Source organism: Diabrotica undecimpunctata, chromosome 4 (assembly GCF_040954645.1).
Source record: "Diabrotica undecimpunctata isolate CICGRU chromosome 4, icDiaUnde3, whole genome shotgun sequence".
In the NCBI taxonomy this organism is placed as follows: Eukaryota; Metazoa; Arthropoda; class Insecta; order Coleoptera; family Chrysomelidae; genus Diabrotica; species Diabrotica undecimpunctata.
The window spans coordinates 15,154,082-15,173,886 of NC_092806.1; the positions used below are offsets into that span (position 1 = coordinate 15,154,082).

The following is a 19,805-nucleotide window of genomic DNA, read 5'->3' on the forward strand; positions in this document are numbered from 1 at the left end:
ACGATAATGCCGCTGCATTGTGAGTAATTATCTTGATGAGGTCCAAATTCGAAGATTCGATTGACTACCATTTAGCTCGAATTTAAATCCAATAGAACACATGTGGGATTAGCTAAAAATCTTTGTACCACATACGACAAAAAAATCTGCTGCACAGGATGAATGGAATGCAATTCCCCATCAATATGTCCAAAATTTACTTAAAAGCATGCCAAGAAGGAAACAAACGGTAATAAGATCTAGAGGGGGAATACTTATTACTGATCATGCATTTGTTCAGTTAAAAAGATCTAGAGGGGGAATACTTATTACTGATCATGCATTTGTTCAGTTAAAAAGACTTGTTTAAGCAATTTAAATTAGCATTTAAGTTTAGACTAATATAACCTTATTTACGTAACATTATTTTTATATAGCATTATTTTTTTTCACAATTTTCTCCGCACAAAAACTTCAGAAAATTCCAAAATATTCGATAATTTTGTTTATGAGTGGGTTACATGGGTCAATTTTAGTTTTCAAATTATATTTTGTTGCTTAACAATTTTATCATTAAAAGACAATAATTTTAATTATAACATATTTAAAATGGTCGCCTTGGACATCCTGGCTGTTGCCTAATCTTATAGAAAGTTAAATTGTTTTTAAAACAAACATTATTTGGTGTGTCTAACCTAATCGTAAGCTTTAGTATTTTTCTTAATTCAGCTAAATTTGATGGTTTAGTTTTGTATGTAAAATTGAAGAAAAGCACAAAGAAGTAAAATATGATAAAGCATCATAGATGAACTACAAAGGATAATAAATATCGTTAAGAGAGTGGAAGAGCAGTACAGTGAGCACATCAACATCGCAAAGACCAAGTTTATAATAATCATTATATCATGTAGAAGCTCAGTTAAAAGTAAATAATAGGGCCATAGAACGTTGAAGTAACGAGAGAGGAGACAGATTGGCTCAATTCTGCCAAGAGACCGATTTTATTGTCGCAAATACTTATTATGATCTGCCGCCCAGGAGACTCTATACATGGAAATCTCCAGCAGACAACAACATAACGTCATCAGAAACCAAATTGACTACCTTCTCATCTGCAAACGATACCGAAATTCCATAAAATTAGTAAAATCATACCCCGGAGCTGATGTGAGATCAGATCACAACCCAGTTGTAGGAAGGTTTAGAATTAATCTAAAAAAGCTTGTGGCTAAAACTAAAGTAGAGAGGATACAAGTATCCCGTTTGAAAGATCCATCAACAAAAGAGCAAGTTACACTAAAAATTAAAGAAGAGATCACCAAAATAGAAATTATTCCTACTGAAGATGCGAACAGGAAATGGCATATATTAAAAGATGCTCTTATACGCACATGTGAGAAAACACTAACACCTAAGCTGATCAAGAACAAAAATGAATGGATGACCGATGAGATCCTGGATCTCATGGAAGCAAGAAGATCCTATAAAACCAAAGACAAAAACATGTATAATATTATACACACAGAAATAAGGAGAAAGATCAGAGATGCAAAGGAAAAATGGTATACTGACAGATGCGAAGAGATTGAACAGTTGGTAGAGAAACATGATAAGTTAAACTTTCATAAAAAAATTAGGGAAATAACAGGCACTAATATTAAGAAAAAATCAAACATACTGCTGGATAAAAACGGCAAAATAATGATAGACGTCGGTGAAAGACTTAAAAGATGGCAGGAATATATTCAATAGCTATTTAAAGACGAACGGACTGAGATAGTACTAGAGCAGGAAAAGTTCGACAACGGCCCAGACATAACAGAAGATGAGGTATTACATTGTATTTATAGATTTTGAAAAAGCTTCGATGGAGTTGATAGACACAAGCTATTACAACAATAGAAAGATGTGAAAAGCTTATGTCTGGGTGAATTATCAAAGACATAACCCAAAAACAAAAGAAGAAGAAGACTTATGTCTTAAGCTGAAATGAAGTAGTCATTTTTGTGTTACCTATATTATTCCAAAAGTCTTATATTAATTAAATATAAAACGCTATATTATTTTGAATTGCTTTTTTATTTGGCTAATTGCTCATTAAATAGCAGACACATAAATCCTCCGAAGGTATTTAAATTTCTTCAAGTAATTACTGTGCCCTACGAAGCTTTCACATTTTAAATTAAAAAGAAAGTCATATTCTCTCATATTTTAATCCTAATGCCATGTCATTCGATAGCACTCGCAGACGCAAGAAAAATAAAAGCAACTGGTTCTTATCAAGTTTCCTTTTTAATCTTTTTTGTCCCTAAAACCAACTCTGGCTTATCGATTGGCCCAATAAGCACAACATGTACCCAATTCGCACCCCAAGTTTAAAAGAAAGCGCACAAATATCGACCTTAAAACAAAGTAAATTGTGCACATGCTTCCTATACTGCAACACCGTCCATGAAACCGACAAACTCGTACGGTGTTCTCTTGCGGTGTTGCCAAGCCGTTTCAAAATCGGAGAAGAGGCGATAAGTAGGTTAGTCGGAAAATCGGTTCTGACTCATTGTACTTTCTATGATTGGGATAGTTTCCAATAAACACGATATTTTTATTATTTTAGAAAATTAAACATTGATACACCATAGACTTATTATTACCTGGCGTAGATAATACTTATCGGTCATACACCTTAGAAATGACATAAAAACAGGTTTAACTGTATTTAAAATTTTTAGTATTTAAAGAATACTCAACTTAAAAGTTTGACATTTTCGTACACAAAATATTAATATCTCGTCGCATTTGCTGTCCCCTATTTCGGGTTTTTACCTCTATCAGACAGGCCTTGCAATAATATACAAAATTTGATATTTTTGACTATGTCGTATCGTATACGATACAAAAACAGATTTTTGATATTATTCACAGCGGCCTAGTGAATTATTAGTCTCATAATAATAGTATGCTATTAAATGTTCTTCCATTAACGGCTTTACATTCTCCATACTGCCATACGGATATCAATCTTGGACCCTACGACAAGCGGAAAGAAGGAAGATAGACGTCACTAAAATGTTCGGTCGAAGAAGAATCAGCAACCGGCTCTTTACCAAAGTCGATCTCCAACAATTAAAATACTGTGGACATGTAATGAGAGCAGACACAGAAAACATGGAAAGACTTATTATCCAAGGAAAGATTACTATTATCCAAAGAAAGGCTCACAAGGAAGATCCCCAACAAAATGGATCGCCCACAGTACAGGAATATACAAAAGACCTATGCCTGAGTTAAAAGAAATGACCAAAGACAGAGATCTTTAGAGACAGACAATATACGACATCACGTTGACCACTACACTCACTCCGGAGGTCAGGACTGACCCCCCGGAAGAAGTATTATACTCACAAGACTTAAAAATCATTCATTACCTATATGAACACCAGGTAGAAACAGCACAGTATAAAAACACACTAACAAAAGCTATTCCAATTAAACATGGGATGAGACAGGGCTGCGTACTGAGCCCCATGCTATTTAACTTTTATTCTGGGATTGTATTCCAAAACGCACTTCAAGGCTCAGAAGATGGCATAAAAGCGACTTAAAATAAGATGATGACACAGTAAAATTTGCAGAGAGACCGTTAAAGCCTACAGCGCCTGATTGACAAGATATCAATTGAAGGATATCTATTGGGCCTAAAAATCAACACCGCAAAACGAAGATATTAGTGGTAAACCGGAATCTGAACCAACCATTACTCATAAATGAATACGATAGAGAGATAACCAAAGTCTTAAGTTTAAATAACTGGGCAGCTGGATCAGTGAAGATCTGAATTCTGACTAGAAAATCCGAGCTCGAATCGATATGGCCAGGGCAAACTTTGTGAAAATGCGTAGCTTCTTATCCTATAGGTCACTCGTTCTGCAAAATTGAGACAATTTTGTAAAATTTTATTCCACACTGTTATATGAAATTGACCCGTGGGCGCTAAAAGTTGCCACTTTTAGATTTGAAGCATTTGAAACTTGAGTATAGAGACGAATGTTTCAAATACCTTGGATTTTCCACACCAGCAACTGAGAAGTTCTCCATCGCATGAGCAGCGAACGTGAGATCATTGAAATCATAAAAAGGGGAAAACTGCCTATCTCGGTCATGTAATGGGAAACAACAGATACGATTTTCTATAGCGTAAGAAGGCAAACATGCACGAAGACAGTGCTCCTGGCTTAAAAACATACGAGATTGGACATGCTTGGGCTCGAGATTTACTGAGAAAGACCCCAAACAACACAATTTGCTCAAATTGTTGCCGATCTTAAATATGAGGAGGCACTCGAAGAAGAATAAGTCTCATTTTAAAGGACCGCTTTAAATTGTTAACAAATTCTGATCAAAAACTATTTTGAGAATGGATAACATTTTTTAAGCTGACATTATGGCAATAAGACATGTCAAACAATAAATAAAATAAAACTATACTTTTGGGTATATAGACGGGCACTATTTCATTGGCGATTTTAAATTTTAATGTAAGTACTTTATTATCAATAGGCTCTTTCATCACAAATTTTTTATGTGCATGCGTTAGTATCAGCCATTTTTTTCTTACTGTTTGTTGTAAACAAGCATATTAGGATAAGGTTAGTAGTACAAATAACAATAAAGTACCTGTGAATACATAATTAATTTACTTGCATTTAATTACATACTTGCCTCAATTGGCAAGTAAATTTTTTGAATCCATTATTATTTTATCTGTACGAAAAGGAGCAACGAAGCAGTTATAAACAATTTCGTGCTAAAGCTACAATATTTTATTTGTATTAAATACTATTCAGTACATACATTTATTATTTTTGACCCAAAAAGATTAAATGATTTATGTTATTAATTATACACTATAATATTTTTGTTAATTACCTAATATATTTCGGTAAGTAATGAAAATTGATTGACATCGTTAATTAGAATAAAAAATTATAGACGTTTGTACACTAAATAAGTAATGAGGCCTAATATGTTGATCAAAACAGTACGAAACTATTGTATCAACATAGCTGCGCATGCTCTCATCGCATGACAAAAAAGCCTATTGAAATACTTATCTAATGGTTATCTACTTATCAACTCTTTTAGCTTCTATATTTATTTTCCTCGTTTGTTATCATCACTGGTTCTACAACCCATGGTGGGTCTTGGCACAGAATAATAAACAATCATAATGCCCACTCTGCTTGTCAAGATAAGTACGCGCACCTCGTTCGCGCAGATGGGATCAGCCATGTTTTAAACGGAACCAGTGCTGTTCAGTGAAATTTATCTGGTGTGCATAGAAAAATTAACCCGGTTTAATGTCTTTATGGCAACCATAGACATAATATGCACTATTTTGTTTATATACTTTTAGTTGAAGAATCTTCTTCTTCTTCTTAGCCTTCTGTAGTCCATGTTTGGACATAGGCCTCTCCCAACTCCTTCCAGCGGTCTCTATCCTGAGCAACATATTTCCAATTTGTTCCGGCTATTCTTTTAATAATGTTACGTCCCTCCACACATATTCTTAGTTTTTATTAATAATTTTTATTATTTTATTTTTATATTTAATTCTTTAATTAACGTGAATGTATGTCCTATAATCGTGAATTAATACGGACCTGTACAGTCCGCCCCCCTAAAAGTCTTAAGGGAGCAAAGCTACGAGACGACACGCACCTCAGGTCTTAGTCTTGTATAGATCAGCGCGATAAACACCCCAGTATTTTTGTGTAAACCTGATGACGCGGCTTTGAGAAGATTCTGTCCCCCAGTGCACTGTGGAAGAAGAAGTGTTAGATCAACATCACAGGTACCGTAATTTGATTGCATACACACACAGTATTTATATTAATTGATAAATTTACATATAACTTATTTTCATATTAAAATTATACCAGCACCTAAATAAACATTTATGAGTGAGTGTTTCTCTTATAGAACTTACAGTCATACAGTCATCAACCCATCTCATCTGTGGTCTTCCTCTTGGTCGTTTACTTTCGTAAGGTCTCCAATGTTGTATTGTAGTATTCCAACGTTGGTCTTTTTGTCTAGCAGTGTGGCCAGCGAAGCTCCATTTAAGTTTGGCAATTTTTGTTGCTATGTCCTCGACTTTTGTTTTGGATCTTACCCAGTCGTTCCTCTTTTTATCTGACAGTCGTATACCTACCATTGCTCTTTCCATTTTTCTTTCTGTTGTGGCTAGTTTATTCATGTTTGCCTTGGTTAGGGTCCAGGTTTGACATCCATATGTCATGATAGGAAGGATGCATTGGTTGAACACTTTGCTCCTCAAGTATTGGGGTATTTTGCGATTCTTAAGTATCCAACTAAGTTTTCCAAATCCTGCCCATGCTAGTCTTGCTCTTCTAGTAATTTCCGCACTTTGGTTCTCTTTGTCAATTTTCAAGATTTGGCCTAGGTAGATATATTCCTGGATTTGTTCTATCTCACTGCCATTTATAGTTATACGTCTGGGGTCATCTGTGTTTGTCATTATTTTTGTTTTTTTCATATTCATTTTTAGGCCGACGTATCGGGAGCTCTTTTAATGGGGATGGGATTTGTATTTTCGTCTAGCTGTACTATCATAGTTGCATTTTCATATTTATTATGTATTAGTTGCCTATATCTCGAATCTATTCTACAATTATTAATAGCTTGTTCTATGGCCCACATCTCGATACTATCAAACGCCTTTGCATAGTCGACGAAGGCAAGAAATACGGGTAGTTGGTATTCTAGTTGGTTGCTAGTTGAAGAATAGATTAAATTATTTAAAATTTTGCATGCTGACACACTTCAAAGGCGGCATCTGAGAGTGGGGCATTCTGATTGTTATTTATTCTGTGGTATTGGCCTGTTCTAGGATCAGCTTTCATTGGCTTCCATTCTTTTCAGTTGGTTTTAGCCATTTACATTTGGTCCTTAAATCGTGCTTTGTACCCGCCTCTTCTCTTTTTTTTCATCCGGTCTTTGGTTATAAATGTGTTGCGACGGGTCCATCTCGTTCATTCTTTTAAGTGGCCTAGCCACCACAGCCTGTTTATTTTGATGGACCTACCAACACTCGGTTTACTATAAAGGCGGTAAAGCTCAAAATTATAGCGACTATCCGTCCATTTTTCTGCACGCCTTTATATTTTGTTTCTTTTATACATACAAAAGTTGTAACTTAAAATAATGAAACCGTTTATGGAGCTAAATTAAAAATTAATGGATAAAAAGAGGACTAACCAGATCGAGGACAATAAGAAAAACTAAGAATAGGACGCAACAAATTACAAAGATTAGAATAGGTAGATTACATATTGAAATCATAATAGACTGAAGTGACATCGGAAATAACTAACTAGATCTACTGCATCAACGAATCAAACAAAAGCTCAGAAAAACGTAGTGAAATGTAATAGATGAGGACATAGTGATAAAAGAATAAAAACAAAAACAAAATGAACTGCAAAAAGTGAAAAATTTGACTCAATTTGCACATATAAAATAACCATAAATTTATAAAATACATCCGAAAAAGAAAACCCGGTAAATTAATTTTCTTTCTTAATTTTATCCATAATTTAAAACATTGCGTGTGTATAAATTTTATGTATAAATATTGTATCAACGTTAAAGGAAATAAATACAAAAACAATCGATATTAAATGCACTTTTATAAACACTGACCTCATAAATTGCACTTCCAATTACATTTATTAATGTCTACTATAAAATAAATTCTAAAACATGGCAACGTTGCTACAAAAGGGGTCCCCACGATTTCCAATACTCATCTGGTCCGATGTAATTGCGACCGCAGTATGGTCGATTAAGGAACAAAACTCATTCAAAGCACCAACATCGTTTTTACAAAAATAATTGTTAATTTCAGAAATCTTAACGTATAAGAGACGAAATGTCAATATTACATCATTTTTTATCTATTTTTATTAATATGTTTATTACAAACGTATTATTTTCTTTCATTCAATATTCTATTACAAATAGTGACCTTATATTCAAAATGTGTATGTCTCGAAACCACAAAGCAGTTAAGCTTTTCTGTATTCGAAGTCCCTCAAAAAGCTATGCTTGATATCTTTTCCTTGTCCAAGCTTGATATAATAAAAAAATATATAAAATATTATTTACATAATAAACTTGTGTTTCCCAGAAACAGCTTGTTACATACATAAATAAATTAAATATAACACTGGTATTAAGAGCTGCAAGAGAACAAATTCAAGAAGGATAATAGCCAAAGACTAACATAGAAGTGATTAAAATGGGAGAAGAAATAAAATAAAATCAGTAAAATGTAACATTATTAATACTAACATTAGTTACAGATTATAAATGACCGTTTAAACAATTTAAATTGTACATCTATATTATCTGTCAAAAATAATTTGTCATTGATTGTACATTTTTAATTTTATTAAAATTGTCTACTTTTCCTCCACACTAATAACGTATTGCAAGATCCAGATAAATTTTCGACGTTGGCGCTGCCATTGCCACTTCCACTTCTGTTTTTACTGTCTGCTCCGGCGCATGACAAAATAGACGTTTTACAACGAAAAGCGAAATGGTTTGAAGAGTTTGTAAATGAGCTGAACTGTTTGTTATCTGTTTGTGTTCCATCGAACAATGAAACAAAGTAAACAATGATTCAGTACGAATTTGTGCACTGGTAAGTAGTTGAAAATGTTTCCAATTGATTTAGATAAGTAATTCATTGATATTTTCAGCTGGGAATGACTAAAACTTCGGGCGTGGCTAACCAGATAAACATTACTCATCACCGGTAAAATTGACAGTTGGAGAGAAAGAAGAAACCAGCCATCGAGTCGACGAGACTGCTTCGATAGTGCGCGACCTGAAGTGGAAGTGTTTACTAATAATGCTAGCTTGAAGGACGTAGTTTAGTGTTTTCTCGCAACATGAGTGCCAATAACGTTAATGCTCAAGTCCCTACCACTCAAGCGACTGCCACAATCAAATCTAGACCAAACATAATGCCTAGCAGTTACATGTACACATCCAGTAGTGCTCTTTTGAATCGCAGTTCGGAAAACAAACCGACTCCTCCACCCACGCTTCCGAAATATACTTCAAGTTTTAATGCAGGGAGTAGTTTAAATAGAGACAGAGATAAGGATAGTGTTGGTGGTTCCTACAGACTTTCTAGTCTCGATCGGGTCGCCATGAGGCAAAAGTTTATGGATCAGCAGAACAACACAACAGTGACCACCACTGCAACCAATGGCTCACCCCAAACTAATGGAAATGGTGAAACTGTATCATCTGCTAATCTTCAAAGTAAACGTGAAATGTTCTTCACTTCAACTGAAAACAACTCTCATTCCATTACAAGCTCTCTAGCAAAAGATTCAAATAGACTGAACAAGACTCCATCATTGGAAAAGCCTATAGATACATCTTTGAAAACATTATCACCTGATTCCAATAGAGATGATACAAGCAAAGAATCCACCCCAGAAATCATCAAAGAACGTCCAAAGCCTAAGGAATTAGATGGGTATGTAGGATTTGCCAATCTTCCAAATCAAGTATACCGAAAAGCTGTCAAAAAAGGATTTGAATTTACTTTAATGGTCGTTGGTGAATCAGGCCTTGGAAAATCAACATTAATTAACTCAATGTTTTTAACTGACATCTATAATTCATCAGATTATCCAGGACCTACTCAAAGACTTAAAAAAACAGTGGCTGTTGAAACAACAAAAGTGCTATTAAAAGAAAATGGTGTTAATTTGTTGCTTACAGTAGTGGACACTCCAGGATTTGGTGATGCTGTGGATAACAGTAATTGTTGGACACCTATAATTGAATTTATAGAAAGTAAATATGAAGATTATTTAAACTCTGAAGCTAGGGTTACCAGAAAATCCATGCCAGATCAACGTGTTCATTGCTGCTTATACTTTATTCAACCCTCAGGCCATGGATTAAAATCTTTAGATATAGAATTCATGAAAAGACTGTGTGATAAAGTTAACATAATTCCAGTTATAGCCAAAGCAGATACGTTAACAGCAGATGAATGTGCTCTCTTTAAGAAACAAATTTTAAATGAGATTGCTCAGAATAAAATTAAAATATATGAATTTCCAGACACTTCTGAGGAAGATGAAGAACATAAACTAAACAAATCGCTCAAAGATAGAGTGCCATTTGCAGTAGTAGGAGCAAATGCTGTATTAGAAGTAGATGGCAAGAAACTTAGAGGACGTAAGTACCCCTGGGGTATCGCAGAAGTAGAAAACTTAGAACACTGTGATTTCATAGCTTTGAGAAACATGGTTATACGCACACATCTTCAAGACCTTAAAGATGTCACCAATAATGTCCACTATGAAAATTATAGATGTTGTAAATTAGCAGGCCTAGGTGTAGATGGTAAACCCTCAAGAATATCAAATAAAAATCCATTGGCTCAAATGGATGAAGAAAAACGAGAACATGATCTGAAAATGAAAAAGATGGAAGCTGAAATGGAACAAGTGTTTGAGATGAAAGTTCGTGAAAAGAAACAAAAATTAAAAGATAGCGAAACAGAGTTAACCAGAAGGCATGAAGCCACCAAAAAGACTCTAGAAATGCAAGCAAAAGAATTAGAAGAAAAACGTCGCCAGTTCGAAGCTGAAAAAGAAGCGTGGGAGAAAGAAAATCAGGTTACCATAGAAGACTTGCGAAGGCGCTCTCTAGAAGGAAGTAGAGAAACTGTAGATGGAAAGAAGGAGAAGAAAAAGAAAGGACTTTTTTAACAGTGGACAACTTCCAGTGAAGTGTAAATAGACAGTTTTAACATTCATATAATTCATTGCTTGATTCTGTCTGGCTTGAAATCTCTAGTGGTTAGTTTTTGACTGGCTGAGAAGACAAGACTTTACAAATAATATATTTCTAGATATATATCTTGCTGTTAAATATAGATTGTGATTGAATATAGCCTTCCAAAACCTCTTACATGTGTTTTATCAATCAGTAAGTACCTTTAAATTTTAACTCAAATTTTCTTTGAGAAATTTAAAGTTTCAGTAAACAGCTTAGTTGCTTTGTATTTGTGAAAAGTGTAAAATGTTTTGGTAATTTTAAAATGGTATGATTTTTTATTTAATCAATTCTTTCCTTTATTTTTAGAACCTAATCATTTCTTTCATATCACCCAGAATTTTTTTATTGTATCTTCATTATATTTTCCAATTTTTTGTACTCTTCTACATATTATCCAAGTTCAAAATTTTAAGGTAGAAAATAACTCTTGCATCAAACTGTTTTGGGATGTCAAATTATTTATTTATTCAACTTCTTCCTCTTGTTTTCTAGTACATAGCATAGTTCCATATCAAAGAATTTTCATTTCTTTAATTGTATCTCAAACCTGTTCCACTAATGTGTCTTAATTTCATCAATTTTTTGTCTTATTGTATTCATTACTCTGCATTCTCACCAGTTAATTCATCTTAGCTGTTTTTCATGTATGTGCTATTGTTTTAACTCTTTCTCCCATTCACAGTACATAAATTATGTCTATTTTTGATATTGGCAGTGACTTGATAGAAGAAATTTATGTTCAATAATGAAACAAAACATAAAAACAACAGTTTTATAATTTCCAAAAAACATTGCCAACTTGATATGTTTTGCTATAACATCCAGAAGAGAATATTTGAACAGTTTAAAAGTATCTAGCTGATATCTTTTAATGATTATAGTGAAATATGTCACATTGACCTTGTTCTATGAAAATAAAAAACTGTTTTTTTATTTGTTTTATTTATTATTAATTATTTCTGTTTATACTGTGTTTTTCTTGTTTATTATTAATAATTGTATCATTTTCAATACTTATTCAGCTTTATTAGTTATTCATTCATTATAGTTTTTTATTGGTTCTGCTCCTGTCCGAGTTTCAAGATAGGGACCTACACTTTTTATTTATTAGTATTTCCCATTTATAGTACTCCATTTGATTTTCTCTCCTTATTTGTTCTGTTTTATCCTTTGTCCAAGTTTCACTACCATAAAAAACAATATAACTTGTCTCTTATATGTTCTTTCTTTAGGTCCACAGATAAGTTTGCTAGAGCAAAGACAATGATAATTATTTTTTGGATTTTTTCCTGCTTCTTAAAATGTAGATATATGCTTTTTCTTTTACTGTGTATTGTCTTTTTATGCAACTCCTTATATTTGTTTATGCTTTTAATGAATGTTTGCTCCTCGATAGCAAAAGATGATCAGTCAATGCTAGGCACTGATGTTTCCAGTTGTATATGACTTGTTTAAAACTACTTAATATTGAATAACAGCAATGACATTAGGTCTCCTTGTCAGCCTTGTCTTGACTGTTCACTGTCTTTTTGGTATCTCAGTTGGTTTCAGAAAATGGTACCCATTTTCTCTAGTTTATATATCTAGCTTTACATATCTCTTCTTTTTCTCAGTCAGAAGCTTGTTTAATGTAAAAAAATAAGGTTACTGTGGTTTATATGTGTTTCCCCATATTGGTAACATTCTGCTTGTATGTCTCGCAATAGAACACTGCTACAACTTTATCTAAATTCCACTGATATTCATCAATTTCAGTATCTATTTTCTGAGATGGTTGATTGTTTGTGTCCTGTAATTTTTTGACACATGATTTTGTCACTTTTTTGTGAATTGGACACATTGTAGGTCCGTCCATTCCTTTGGTATATATTCTTGTTCCCATATTTCTTCCAGCACTTTCTGTAAGTATATGCATAATTAATATTTGACATCCATATGTAAACATTTTCTTATAAGTAACTGTTCATATTTAATTTGTTTTTCTTTTGATAGCAACCTCACATTGGGGTTAGGTTTTGCCTTCTGTTGATTCCTAAGTGTTGTTATAATCTGAATTCCCTCCATAAAGTGATCTACATCGCCTCCTTATGGTCTTATTTTTGTAAATGTTTTTTACTAGTACATGATTTATCCAGTTTTCCCATCTGGCGATTTTTGGTCTTTATTTCGTTAAGGTGAAGTGAGTACTTTTTATGATCTTGTTGTTTTTTTCTTCCAAAATTAATTAGGTAGTCATTTTTTTTTTGTTATATCGTGCATGCTATACTTTTTGTTAATTGTTTTATATACCTTTTCCTTACCTATTTTAGCATCATCATTTATTACCTTGGAGATATTTTTATTATATATTCTGTTATTATATGTTGTATCTAATTATAAAAAAGTCTTCTGTTTCTATACTTTCGAGATGGCGCTTGCATATTTAAAATACTCTTTTTTGATACTTTCTTCTTAATCTTAATGTACACATTATACCTGAAATCGCTTTGAAGTCCAAGATTAGACTTTCTTTATCGAAATATATGTGTGCAACATTCTGTTTTCTCCCCCATAATAAAATAATAAATAAATAGCTGTTTTGTTTCTTGTAAAGCTATGTTAAATTTGTATTTTTGACATTCTATGAAAAATTCTGTTAAATTCCATAATCCTATTAATTTATATACCATTTTCATATTACTTTTGTAACCTATGTTTTCTTTTCATATTATTTTCGCCCTTCATACTTACTATGTTCTTTTTGTTAACTTTTTCCTTGCCATGTCATCTCCACTGTTGTGTGTTTTGTTAGATATACTTAGTGTTCCTTTTTTCTTTATCTTTTTCTAATTCCCGTTAATTTTTGTTCAATTTTCAAATTTAATTGTTCACAAAGAACTTTTGATATTATATCTATCTTTCATAGCTTTGTTTTTAGTTTTGTTCTGTAGAGTTTTTTGTTATTTGTCATGTTGTCATTTGTGTAGATTCATTCACCTATTCTGTTCTTTATTTTTCATTATTTTATACTGTTGACTTCCACTATAGCAACTTGTTTTAATTATCTTGCTTCATTTATTATTTGCCATGATTTTTTTGTCAACTTCATCTTCAATATAATATAAGCTGTTGTTTACTGACTTGTTTCCTATTTATCTGATTCTGCTTATGATTTCCATTCCAATTCTTCTAATTCTGATTAATGGCTTGTAAATTGTGATAATTTTCCGTCTTGTTTGTTGTTTTAGCTTTGAATAGTTGCTGTTTTCATCTGAAATTTGATGTCCATCTGCTAGATACCTTTACTTCTCAAAGTACTGCAATTTTTAGTTAAAGGTGTAACAGTAGAATATTCATTCCTATTCTTTGTTTATGAAGATCATTTATCAGTAATTACATATTTCTTTTTCCCATTATTTCTGTTTGTTTCCTAGTATTTTCACTTAGTATGTTTTATTAGCAACTGTTCATGATGCATTAAGTTTTTTGCTTTATGTTTTTTCTATTCAAATCGCTCTAATATGAGTACCTATGTAAAGATATAGAGAATATTGATTTAAAGCTCTTTTACCTTTCAATATTAGGTATACAATTCTCTATATTGTTGTGAAGCTATTTTCTTGTGGCATTTTAAATTAATTACTATTTAAATGGGAATAAGCCACAATTAAAGGTTAAAATACGTTTATTGATTCAATTTCCACTTCAGAAATCGTTCTCAAAATACAAACATTGTTTGTATTTTTCCGAAGTGGAAATTGAAACGTCAATAAACGCATTAACCTTTAATTGTGGCTTATTCCCATTTAAATAGTATACAATTCTCTAATCATGTATAAGTATGGTTCACTCTTTCCTATTCCTTTTTAAATTTTGCTTCTTGTTATGCTCTGCCTGTTTTTTTAAATTGTTGAATATCATGATGTCCAATTTTGAAGATGTCCTCAACTGTTGTTTAGCTCCCGAAATTGTAGTGACTCTTCTGACAGTAATCCTGGATCATTCATTTACAAGTATGTAATCTATTTGATTTCTTGAAGATTCAAAATTATTGCCAGCATCACATGAGGCTTTTCAAGTATATAGGAATCGTTTGGGCAGTTTATACCAGGTGTTTGTAATGATCATCTCATTTTCTTCCCAGAATCCAAACAGTTTCTCTCCTTGATCGTTAGGGTTTTTAAGTCCAGAAGGTTCTACTGATTGATTTTTCTATAATATTTGTAATTTCATGTTTGTTTAATTTTTGTAAAATGTCAAAGATGCTGAAGAACTGGTTGGGTATTTATCATATATTTGAAATTGGTATGAAGGTGGGCATAAATTTATTTAATTCTCTAGTTACTAATATTCTCTCACTCCATTACTGTGGTGTGTGTGTGTGTCTTCTATGCTGTTACCAGAGTAATACGCTGTTGCTTTTTGTACAAATTCCTGACTGACATTCTCATTTCACTGATTTCTAGATCTATTTTCCTTCTGTTCATTTATTTTTTGGTCTGTGTATTGCTTTAAATTTGTTGATAAAGCTTCGGTTCAAAAAATAGTAAAATTTCATTATTTTTCCTATTATTTTGGTTATTTCTTTTTCATCTTTACCATTGCCCTGTATGCTCACCCCTAGGTATTTAAAGTGCTTAACTTGTTCGAAATCATCATCATCATTGTATTCAAAACTCTATATATTCAAAATTTCCTCTTCTGTTATTGCCATGACCTTAATTTTATTATAATTCTGTTTCAACTGTTGTTTGGCCTGTTCTTTATTCCATAAAGTTATATTATTGGTTTTATTAGATTCTTACCAACTTCCCCTCTCTATAAACTTTGGCTAACTTTAGCACTGTGAATTGAATCAAATGCCTTTGATAAAGGGAAAGTATACTTTACTGTACTATACTGTTGTTTTATCTTTTCTAATTTGCTTAACAGTAAAAGTATAATCTTTATAAAAACTCTTCTTGGATTCTGTTAACGTTAGTTCGAAGTATCGTTTAAATTTTTTGTTTTAATGTAAATTTTTTGATTCCAAATTCCATTATTTCCGAAGGTTCTCAAATAACTCAAATAAGAGTTGTGTCAAAATTTTCCATGATAAATAATATAATTTTTTTGAGATTTTAGTAAATCTGAAATAATAGCAACACTACTAATAGTAATACAACATAAGTTCAAAAAAGTATGTGAGGTACTTAGTTTCACTTTCATAAGGAGGCTAAAAGAATGGTCAATTAATTATATCGAAGGCAGGACTCATCATTACAACAACATAGAGCTATTTTAACCCGATTAAAAAAACATTGGAGAAATTACTAGATGTACAACCCAGAATAGAGAAAGAAATACACGTAAAAAGAGCAATAAGAATCAACAAAGTATGTCAACATTCATAATAACTACATACATTTAAAATGGAGAGTTAAGAGAATAAAAGAAGTGCCGTTTACTGTAAATACAACAGTATAGCTGAATTTTAATGATTAAATTAAATAAAACAACTAAAAGAACATTGTGCTCTTAATAAGCAATCTGAAAAATTAGCCTTGAGGCATAATTTCCTTTATTTCTGTGCGAGGTCGAATTCTCAGGCTTTTATTTTTCTGTAAGTCTTAATGTCTTGAGTCATAACAATATTAATTCTTTTCACAAACAAGTTTTGTAGAGCCTGCCACCAAATCTTTTTTCCTAGTTCTTCTAGGAACTTACGACTCTATTATCAATTCTTTATATTTAACATTGAACATGATAACCTATGCTCTTTCATTTTAGCATCAACTGATGCCATTCATAGACTTCAAATATATTCAGTATTAATTTTATCCTTTTTTTGTCAGTCCATTAATCCACCTAACTAAGCATTCTCATGCCAGTGGTTTTTAATTTTTAACACTAAAATATTCAGTGCCATAAATCATAGCTGGTATTATGACTGTTTTATATAATTGCTCTTTCAGTTTCATGGGAATATTTCTGTCACATTACTCGCCTCCTTTGATCAATTTCGCTTTAATTTTACTCCATGCATCTCTGTCTATTTTCTATACAATAAATAGTGAATGCATTCAAATGGGACTTGACATCAACACAGATAAGACCAAATTTATGATAGTATCAAGGAGTCCAATAAATAATGAACAACTAACTCTTGGTGGACAGCAAATAGAGAGAGTGACAAAATATAAATATCTGGGAGCTTACATCAACACATAATTAGATCCAGACCAAGAGATCAGGGTACGAATAGAAATGGCAAGGGCAGCGTTCTTAAAGTTCAAGCAATTGTTCTGTGACAAAAATCTGAATACTGCGCTGAGACTGAGGTTTGTCGAGTGTTACGTTTGGTCGCAACTAGTGTACGGGTTAGAAACATGGACATTAAAAGCGCAAATAGTTAGGAAGCTTGAAGCCTTTGAACTTTGGATATACCGGAGAATGTTGAGAATTCCATGGACTGACAGAGTCACCAATGAGGAAGTGCTGAGAAGGATGAACCAAGACAAAAAATTGTTGAGAACAATTAAAGTACGCAAAACTGCATACCTTGGACACATACTGAGGAATAATAAATATAGTCTTCTGCAGGTCATCATGCAGGGTAGAGTCGATGGCAAAAAGGGAATAGGTAGAAAGAGGAAGTCATGGCTGCGAAATATTCGAGACTGGACTAACATGACTGTAGACGAATTATTCCATGTTGCAAGGGACAGAGAAACTTTTAGAAATGTGGTCGCCAACCTCCGTTAATGGGGACGGCATAGGAAGAAGAACGCCGATATTAAACAGTTAAAAATATTATCTTTCACCGTTCAAAACAATCATTATTTTATTAATCCCATCTTTTAATCAACATTCTATATATGTATTTTTTTTGACCTACTAGGGCGAAAAATGTCACGTGTCAAAATGTTAAATGCTTTTTAAATGTATTAATTTTTTTCGAATCCTGAGAAAACGAATAAGTATTTTTGAAAAATTTAAACGCAGAATGAAAGATTGCATTATTACCGAGGGCCGAAAGTCCCTTAGAATAACCAAAAAGTTTCTTTTGAATGAGATATTTGAAATTAAAAGTCACACTAAATCTTTCCTTTTCTTTTCGTCCCTGTAACTTATTAAAATATACATTATAGAAGTTTTCAGGGACTTTCGGCCCTCGGTATTAACGTAATCTTTCATTCTGCGTTTAAATTCGTCAAATATACTTATTAGTTTTCTCAGGATTCGAAAAAAATGAATATATTTAAAACACATTGAACATTTTGACAAGCGACAATATTTTCTACTAACACCATATCATCAACAGACATTTAAAAACCAAAAAATGCCACTTCGTAATTTCCCTATTCTCTGATTCTCCTTATTCTTAAACTTCTTTCCTGATGTGTTTCCAAGTATTTCAATTGCAGTATCTCCAATAACTATCCATGCCTATTTCTCGAAATTGTTATTTGTTGTCCTTTGTCTCATTTGTTGTAATTAGTGGTTCTTAATATGTACAAATTCTCAAAAATGAATAATTATGTTTAATGGTTGCTACAGGATTAATTAGCTTATTTATTTTCAATCACATGACAAAATTCTCAGCTGTTTGGAATACAGTTAAGTTTATCTGTAAATCATCATAAATAAATTCAATATTCAATCCAGTTAAGATTACGAAAAACCTCAAAAAAATTATCTGTTATTCTCATTTTTTAAGTAAATTATTGTTCTTTAACATGCTTAATATAATAAGTGGTCATTGTTTGTCATTATACAGTTTATTCCTGAATATTATACAGGCATAAGATACGTCTTGAGTATTATTCGTTTATTTCTCAGGTTTATATTCTCTTCATCGCCTGCATGATTCGTTGGGTTGATAGATATTCCTTCCTATTGTGCCCTAGGTAATTTCTGAGGTCTCTTGCGCTCCATCATCATTCTGGCTTTATAACCCTGCGTGGGTCCTAGTCTCCTCAAGAATTTCTCTCCAGTTTCCCTATCTATCGCCTTTCTCCGCCAAGCACGTATTCCCATATTTCTCATGTCTTCATCGATGTTATCAAGGAACCTTGTTTTGGGTCTTCCTCTTCTTCTCTGACCAATGGGTCTATCAAGGAACGTTTTTCTAGCTGGGTCATTTTGTTACATCCGCATTACAAGCCCTATCCACCTCAGACGTCCTATTTTAATATGTTTTATGATATCTGGTAGCTGGTATATTCTATAAAGTTCGAAGTTGTCTTCTCCACACTCCATTGTCATTCACTGCTCCATAGATTCGCCTTAGTACTTTCTTTCGAAACATCCTAACATGTTTTCATTACTTTTTGTTAGAGTCCAGGTCTCTGAACCATATGTTAGTACTGGGCGTATTATTGTTTTGTAGAGTTTTATTTTTGTGTTTCTCGATATAATTGTGGATGTAAGGAGAAGATTAAGCCCAAAATAGCATCTCTTGGCCGTGCAAATTCTGCAGTTTATCTCTGCGGTAGTATTATTTTCAGTGTTAAGGAGCGCTCCCAGGTATACAAATTCGTTCACTGCTTCGATGAGGTAGTTTTCTATAACAAGTGGTCGTAGGATTTGTGGTTGCGTGCTTATTTTCATACTGCACTTCGTTTTGTTGGTGTTTATTATTCAATCCATTTTTGTAGCTGATTCTTTTAATGCTACGTACGCCTCTCGTACAACGTTTTCCGTTTTCCCAACAATATTGATATCATCAGCATAGGCCAGGATTTGTACTGATTTATTATATATTGAACCAGTGGTTGTGATTTGTGACATACGTATTACTTTTCCAGAGCAAGATTGAATATTATACAGGAGAGAGGGTCTCTCTGGCGTAGCCCATTATTTGTTTTAAAAGGTTCAGAAAGTTCCCCCCGAATTCGTACTCTACATTCAACTTTTTCAAGAGTTAGTTTTGATAAATTGATCAACTGATTTGGTATTCCTAGCTCTTT

The 19,805-nt window shown here is 32.7% G+C and overlaps 2 protein-coding genes across 8 annotated transcripts in view; one reads left to right on the forward strand and one right to left on the reverse strand.

The window, feature by feature from the left end:
• The window catches only part of LOC140439223 (band 3 anion transport protein-like), a 453,371-nt gene that overhangs the window by 20,626 nt on the left and 412,940 nt on the right, over positions 1-19,805 (reverse strand). The gene's annotated exons all lie outside the window — the stretch shown is intronic.
• On the forward strand, positions 8,551-11,141 carry pnut (septin 7-like protein pnut). The gene is made up of 2 exons (XM_072528996.1): positions 8,551-8,707; positions 8,766-11,141. The coding sequence occupies exon 2, from the start codon at positions 8,958-8,960 to the stop codon at positions 10,803-10,805; it is 1,848 nt and encodes a 615-aa protein (XP_072385097.1). The 5' UTR covers positions 8,551-8,707; positions 8,766-8,957; the 3' UTR covers positions 10,806-11,141.

Bases quoted from the DNA above. Each gene is read 5' to 3' on its own strand.
- pnut (XM_072528996.1), top strand. From the start codon at position 8,958: ATGAGTGCCAATAACGTTAATGCTCAAGTCCCTACCACTCAAGCGACT.